The sequence below is a fragment of the Eimeria necatrix genome, genomic scaffold, assembly GCF_000499385.1.
Source record: "Eimeria necatrix Houghton genomic scaffold, Enh_scaff783, whole genome shotgun sequence".
In the NCBI taxonomy this organism is placed as follows: Eukaryota; Apicomplexa; class Conoidasida; order Eucoccidiorida; family Eimeriidae; genus Eimeria; species Eimeria necatrix.
In genome coordinates, this window is record NW_013654604.1 from 5,001 (window position 1) to 12,500 (window position 7,500).

Genomic DNA, 7,500 nt, shown 5'->3' on the forward strand with positions numbered 1-7,500 from the left:
GGGGCCCCTGAGGGGGCCCCCGGGCACTGTCTTTGGGGCCCCAGGGGGCCCCTAGAAGGTCTCAGAGGCTCCATGGGGGCCCCTCTTTGGCCTTTGCATTTATTTTGTTATTAAATAATTTAATTAGTATTTATTTATTTATTTATTTATTTAATTTTGGCTCTAAATTGAAGAAACGCGGGGGGGGAGGCGCCGGGGGGGCTGGGCGTGACTGCGTGCGCGGAAGGGTTTTTGCGGTGAAAAGAGACCAAACAAAAGACATTTTGATTTAATTTAATAAATTAATTCAAATAAAATAAATTTAAATAAATTTGATTCGCTTTTAAACGCCTTTCGACTCCTTTTGTGCCGTTCTTGCTGTCGAGACACCCGGCCGCCCTCACTGCCCACCAGCGAACAGGCAGCAACCCCCAACCAACAGCAAGAAGGGCAGTTAAATCGAACAAAACAATTTAAAACAACAAATATATTAAAAATAAATTAAAATAAATTAAAATAAATCAAAATTAAATTAAAATGAACCAAAAATGAATCAAAATGAACAAAAAATTCCACTTTTGAAGTCCTCTACTTCCTACCCCAGCAGCCACAGGTCACCTTCGACTCGAAGGCAAACTGCAGTTAATTAGTTTCTCTTTTAATTAATTAATTAATTAATTAATTAACTAATTCAATTAATTAATTAATTAATTAATTAATTAATTAAATTAATTTATTTAATTTATTTTTTTATTTAACTTATTCACTTTTACTGTTTATCTGCTGGTGGCGAACTGAAAAGAAGCAAACTTGAAAGAGCGAACACGGGGTCAGCAGGAAGCAAGCAGCAGCAGCAGCAGCAGCAGCAGCTGCTGCTGCTGCTGCAGCTGCTGTTGCTGCTGCTGCAGCTGCTGTTGCTGCTGCTGCCACTGCCGCTGGCAAGAGAGGGACCCCAGCAGCCAGCAGCAACAGCAATTGCTGCTGCTGCTGCTGCTGCTGCTGCTGCTGCTGCTTTGTTTGTCTGGCCAAATATGGTTTATGCGCCTTTGTTGCAGCAGCTCGCGTCACACCCTACTGCTGCTGCTGCTGCCCTTGCTGCAGTTGTTGCAGCAGCAGCAGCAGCAGCTGCAGCTGCTGCTGCTGCTGAACTTATCTGTGTATCTGCGGCCTATTTGCACATCCCTGACAACACTGCTGACTTGCTGCCACTTGTGGCGCTGCTGCTGCCGCTTCTGTTGCTGCTGCTGCTGCAGCAGCACCAGCTGCTGCTGCTGCAGCAGCAACAGCTGCTGCTGCAGGCGCATTGCAGCAGCTCCAATGGCAGCACTCGTTGCTGCTTCCGCTGCAACCCAACAGCCTTTAGTCGCAGCAGCAGCAGCAGCTGCTGCTGCTGCTGCTGCCTCTCTCTTTATCTGATTGCGTTGGCTTTAAAACCCCTGGAAGACAGCAGCAACTGCTGCTGCTGCTGCTGCTGCCGCTGCTGCTGCTGCTGCTCTCGTGGGTGAGCCAGCCCTCCCTAGCTAGCTGCTGCACGCCCATTTTGGCTAGCTGGGTTATTGCGAAAACGCCCAAAATAGCGCAGCAACCGCCGCTGCTGCTGCTGCTGCCGCTGCTGCTGCTGCCGCTGCTGCTGCTGCTGCTGCTGCTGCTGCTGCTGCTGCTATCGAAAAAGGTAAGGTTTATAGCCATATTTCCTAAGCCAACCTTCTCTAGCTAGCTGCTGCATGCCCATTTTGGCTAGCTGGGGGATGAGAAAGACGTCCAAAATAGCGCAGCAAGCGCCTCTGCTGCTGCTGCTGCTGCTGCTGCTGCTGCTGCTGCCGCTGCTGCTGCTGCTGCTGCTGCTATCGAAAGAGATAGGGTTTATATCCATATTTCTTTAGCCAGCCTTCTCTGGCTAGCTGCTGCATGCCCATTTTGGCTAGCCGGGTGAAGACGAAGACGCCGCGGCCGTAGCCGCCGACCATGCAGCGGAGGCGGATTCTGGAGGCTCCGACCTGCAGCAAAAAGCGGAGTTTTTGTTTGATTTTTGGATTAAAAAGAAAGAAAAAAGTGTTTTATTTCATTTTATTTATTTATTTTCGAATTTGCGCTTCTGCGGCGCTTCTTTCGGTGCGCTTTCCGCCGCCGCTCGACTTGAACTGAGGTGTACGTACACCCCGCTCGCGGCAGCTTTCACGCGCAGGCGGGAAACGGCATTTAAATGAAATAAAAGAAAACAAAAAGAAAATAAAACAAAAATAAAATAAAATAAAATAAAAATAAAACAAAATAAAACAAAAATAAAAGAAAATAAAGCAAAGAACCCCTGCCGCGGCTCGCCTTGTTCAGAATCGGCACGGGGCCTCTAAACCCTAAATTAGCGTATACGTTTTCGTAAACCCTCGCGTTTACTTCGTGCGCAGCAAAAGCAATTCTGCTCAACTTATCCCGGTGGACTCTGTTGTTGAAAGAAGGAAACCCTAGCGGCACGGGATTCAGCTTCGGGCCCGGGTTCCGTGCTGCCATTGCTGCTGCTGCTGCTGCTGCTGCTGCTGCTGCTGCTGTGGTGCTGCAGCGGGTGCTGCTGCTGCTGCTGCTGCTGCTGTGGTGCTGCAGCGGGTGTTGCTGCTGCTGCTGCTGCTGCTGCTGCTGCTGCTGCTGCTGTGGTTGCTGCAGCGGGTGTTGCTGCTGCTGCTGCTGTTGTGGCTAACGCTGCTGCTGCTGCTGCTGCTGATGCTGCTTCGGATGCTGCTGATGTGGTTGCTGCTGATGATGCTGCTCGTGTGGGTGCTGCTGCTGCTGCTGTTGGTGTTGTGGTTGCTGCGTTGCTGCTGCTGCTGCTGTTGCTCCTGCTGCTCCTGTTGCTGCTGTAGTTGTTGCTGGGCTTGCTGCGGCTGATTCTACTGCTGCTGCTGCTATGGTTGTTGCGCCTGCTGCTGCTGCTGCTGCTGCTGTTGCTGCTGTTGCTGCTGCGGTTGCTGCCGCCTTTGTTGCTGCTGTTGCTGTCGCGGCTGCTGCTGCAATTGCTGCTGCTGCTGTTGCTGCTGCTGCTGTTGCTGCTGCTGCTGGGACGATTGCAGGTTGTTATGGGTTTCGCGCTGCTGCTGCCGAGGCCGTTGCCAACGCAGCTGCTGCTGCTGCTGCTGCGGCTGTTGTTCCTGCTGCTGCTGCTGCTGCTGCGGGCAGCAGTCCTGCTGCTGCTGCTGCTGCTCGCCTCAAGAGCTGCTGCCTATATTTATTTTTAAATATTTATGCAGGAGATGAGTGCAGCAGCAAGAGAAGGAGCAGCAGCAGCAGCAGCAGCAGCAGCTTCCGTGTGCAGCAGAAGGCAGAATGGGAAAATGAAAAGGGAAAATAAATAAATAAATAAATAAATAATAATTAAATAAATAAATAAAAATAAAAATAAATTAATTTATGAGAAGGGCTGAGTTGCTGTGGAGTTTCTCGCGGTGAAACGCAGCAGCAGCAAAACTCTGGTGGCTGCATGTACAGCAGCAGCAGCAGCAGCAGCAGCAGCAACAGCAGCAGCAGCAGCAGCAGCTGCTGCTGCTGCTGCTGTTATTGGTGTCTCTATAATTGTATTTGACCATTCTTTTCTTTTTTCTGGTTTTGTTTTTTCTTTTTTTTGTTAATCTGTTGCAGCAGACGCAGAGGCAGACATACACGGGTGGCTTCCTGCTGCTGCTGCTGCTGCTGACTCTGCTGCTGCTGCTGCTGCTGCTGCTGCTGCTGCTGTCTTTCCGCAAAGTGCTGCGCCGAATTGAACTCTAGAAGGAAAGACATAGCAGAGACACACTTCGGACCTTTTCAGCTGCACAGGCGCAGCAACACCAGCAGCAGCAGCAGCAGCAGTGCAGCAGCAGCAGCAGCAGCAGCAGCAGCAACAGCAGCAGCGCCTCGCCACCTGAAATCGCGCTGCTGTCCCCCGTGCTGCAGAGAAGGGGCAGCATTAGGCTGCCTAAAGGCTCGGCAGCAGCGGGGAAAACGGTAGCAGCAGCAGCAGCAGCAGCAGTTGCAGCAGCAGCAGCAGCAGCAGCAGATGGAGGTGGAGTCAGCAGGGCCGAGCGGCGCTGCAGCAGCGCCTGAGGCGGCCGCTGGCCCCTCCGACCTCTCGGGGTCCAGCAGCAGCAGCGCCGCCGCCACCAGCAGCAGCAGCAGCAGCAGCAGCAGCAGCAGCAGCAGCAGCAGCAGCAGCAGCAGCAGCGTGCCCGAGCGGCGCTTCGAAGTCAAGAAGTGGAGTGCTGTGGCCCTCTGGGCTTGGGACATTGTGGTGGACAATTGTGCAATTTGCAGAAACCACATAATGGACTTGTGCATAGAGTGCCAGGCCAACCAGGTACAAACCCTAAACCCTAAACCCTAAACCCTAAACCCTAAACCCTAATTCCTAGGTGCTGAACGCTGGGGTTGGGGGGCGGCGGCTTCGGGGGCGAGCTCTGGATCGCGCGGCGCGCAAAACCCTAGTTTGTAGACCCTAAACCCTAGACCAGCAGCAGCAGCAGACACGCAGCAGCGCAGCAGCCCCAAACCCTAAACCCTAAACCCTAGCTAAACCCTAGCCGCGGAATGTGAGCGCGTGGAGGCGTGCAGCAGCACCGGCAGCAGCCGACAGAACAGCAGCAGCAGCAGCAGCAGGCATAGCAGCAGCAGCAGGCATAGCAGCAGCAGCAGCAGGCATAGCAGCAGCAGCAGCAGCAGAGCAGCAGCAGCAGCAGCAGCAGGTCGCCGTGTGTTGCTGCTGCCGTTCGCGCTGCAGCAGCAGCAGGACCGCAACGGCGCGGCTCTTGCCCGAAATTGCGCGCAGCAAGCAGCAAAAGCAAAGCAAAATAAATAAATAAATAAATAAATAAATAAATTAATTAATTAAATTAATTAATTAATTAAATTAATTGAATTAATTGATTTAATTTGCAGGGAGGCAGCAGCAACGAGGAGTGCACTGTGGCCTGGGGTGTCTGCAACCACGCCTTCCACTTCCACTGTATATCCAGGTGGCTGAAGACGCGGCAGGTCTGCCCGCTGGACAACGCGGAGTGGGAGTTTCAGAAATACGGAAGATAAAAAAGAATAAAAAGAATAAAAAGAGATTTAAAAGTCCAATTAATCCCAATTAATCCCATTTATTCTTTTCCAGACTCTCCACAGAGTTCCTTCCCCAGTTCCTGCGAAAAAACCATTAAAATCCCATGCCTACACGCCCCCCGCTGCTGCTGCTGCTGCTGCTGCTGCTGCTGCTGCTGCTGCTGCTGCTGCTGCTGGGGGGGCGTTTTCGGGCTAATTCGGGCAGCTGTTGAAAACAATTTATTTATTTTCCAAATTCAAATTTATTCTTCAGCAAATTCCAACTTCTGCTGCTGCTGCTGCTGCTGCTATTGCTGCTGCTGCTGCTATTGCTGCTGCTGCTGCTCGCGTTTTCAAGAAAAGCTGCTGCTTCCTGTTGCTGCGCAGCAGCAACTCCACAAGTCCTTTTCGCTCTGCAAAAAGTGAAAGGAAATTATTTAATTTAATTTAATTATTTAATTATTTATTTTAATTATTAATTTTAATTATTTATTTGTTCAAAACTTTTAGCTGCACAGCCAGCGCTGCATGCAAACAGGGATGACGCCGTGCTGCTCTTCAGCAGCAGCAGCAGCAGCAGCAGCAGCAGCAGCAATAGCAGCAGTAGCAGCAGCAGAAGCAGCAGAAGCTCGAAGTGAGCAGCGCGGGCAGTGCGCGCTGCAGCTTGCAGCAGCAGCAGCTGCTGTTGCTGCTGCAGCATGCGGTGCTGCTGCTGATTTTTGAGCCAGCAGCAGCCATTGCAAGTGCTCTTCCTGCTGCTGCTGCGTGCGCTGCTGCTGCTGCAGCCCTAGCAGCTACGGCTGCATGCGCTGCTGCTGCTGCAGCTCTAGCAGCTGCGGCTGCATGCGCTGCCGTTGCTGCGGCAGCTGTTGTTGCTGCCGCAGCAGCAAGCCTGCTGCTGCTGCTGCTGCTGCTGCTGCTGGTAGCTCTGAAGAAATTCAACCACAACAAAAACCGGGTGTATGGACACTAAATATCTACACCCAAACGGAGAGAGAGGAGGAAGCAGCAGAAGCAGCAGCAGCTGCTGCTGCAGCAGCCGCTGCTGCAGCAACAGCAGCAGCAGCTGCTGCAGCAGCCGCTGCTGCAGCAGTAGCAGCTGTTGCTGCTGCAGCAGCCGCTGCTGCAGCAAGTAGCACATGTTGCTGTTGCAGCACCAGCTGCTGCAGCAGCCGCTGCTGCAGCTGCTGCAGCGGTAGCAGCTGTTGCTGCTGCAGCAGTAGCAGCTGTTGCTGCTGCAGCAGCAGCTGCTTCCTTTTGTTTTCGCTTTTGTTTCTGCTGCAGCTTCTACTTCCAGTTGTCCCCACTTGGGGTGTATAGACACCCGGCCCCTTCAATGAAACTTCAAATAAAAAAACAAAAATTAAATTTAATTATTTTATTAAAAGGCATTTCTAATATTAAAAAGAAATGGGGTGTATAGACACCCGGCCCCTTCAATGAAACTTCAAATAAAAAAACAAAAATTAAATTTAATTATTTTATTAAAAGGCATTTCTAATATTAAAAAGAAACTAAAAAGTAAATAATATAATTTCACTCCTAATAACATTTCTATTGTTGATAAAAATAACAAAATAAAAGCCCAGCAGCAGCAGCAGCAGCTGCTGCTGCTGCTGCTGCTGCTGCTGCTGCTGCTGCTGCTGCTCCATAACCTGGCATTGCTGCCCCTAACCCGACAGGCAACTGCTGCTGCGCTTCCCTCTGAATTAATGTGGGCACAAAAATGAACAAAAGCTGCAGACACAAATCCTTTGCATCTGCAGCAGCGGCAGCAGCAGCAGCAGCTTGTGCTGCTGCTGCTGCAGATTCCGCAGCTGCAGCTGCTACTGCTGCAGCAGCAGCTGCTGCAGCTGCTGCTGCCGCCGCGGTGCGCCACCCTTGCCTGGATTGTGAGGAGGAAAGGCCAGCGACAAGCCCCCCCTGGGTTGAGGCCCTAGGGTTTAGGGTTTAGGGTTTAGGGTTTAGGGTTTAGGGTTTGGGCGCTTTGTTCCTCCAGCTGCTGCACCGCAGCCTTGGCCTTCTTCATGAGCACCCGCAGAAAGAAGACAAATCCATTTCTGTTGTCTTCGTCTCTGCAGCAAATTAAATGCAATAAATCAAATCCATTTCATTCAAACTGCATGCAGCAAATGCATGCAGCAAGTGCATGCAACAAGTGCATGCATGCAGCAAGTGCATGCACTAAATGCATGCAGCACACGCATGCAGCAAGTGCATGCAGCATATGCATGCAGCAAATGCATGCAACAAGTGCATGCAGCAAATGCATGCAACAAGTGCATGCAACAAATGCATGCAGCAAATGCATGCAGCAACTGCATGCAGCAAATGCATGGAGCAAGTGCATGCAACAAGTGCATGCATGCAGCAAGTGCATGCACTAAATGCATGCAGCACATGCATGCAGCAAGTGCATGCAAGTGGGCCATTTAAAAGGCCAGCAGCAGCTTTTAGAGACAAAAAAAGAAAAAA

At 51.1% G+C, this 7,500-nt stretch overlaps 2 protein-coding genes across 2 annotated transcripts; one reads left to right on the top strand and one right to left on the bottom strand.

Annotated features, from left to right (window-relative positions):
• Nucleotides 1-2,404: 2,404 nt before the first annotated feature.
• ENH_00075790 (hypothetical protein) lies at nt 2,405-3,747 on the bottom strand (the record flags this gene model as incomplete). Its single annotated transcript, XM_013582929.1, has 2 exons — nt 2,405-3,190; nt 3,628-3,747. The coding sequence occupies 2 exons, from the start codon at nt 3,745-3,747 to the stop codon at nt 2,405-2,407; spliced, it is 906 nt and encodes a 301-aa protein (XP_013438383.1).
• A 256-nt stretch (nt 3,748-4,003) lies between these two features.
• Nucleotides 4,004-4,605, top strand: ENH_00075800 (hypothetical protein, conserved; the record flags this gene model as incomplete). Its single annotated transcript, XM_013582930.1, has 2 exons — nt 4,004-4,300; nt 4,555-4,605. The coding sequence occupies 2 exons, from the start codon at nt 4,004-4,006 to the stop codon at nt 4,603-4,605; spliced, it is 348 nt and encodes a 115-aa protein (XP_013438384.1).
• Between the last annotated feature and the right edge of the window lie 2,895 nt (nt 4,606-7,500).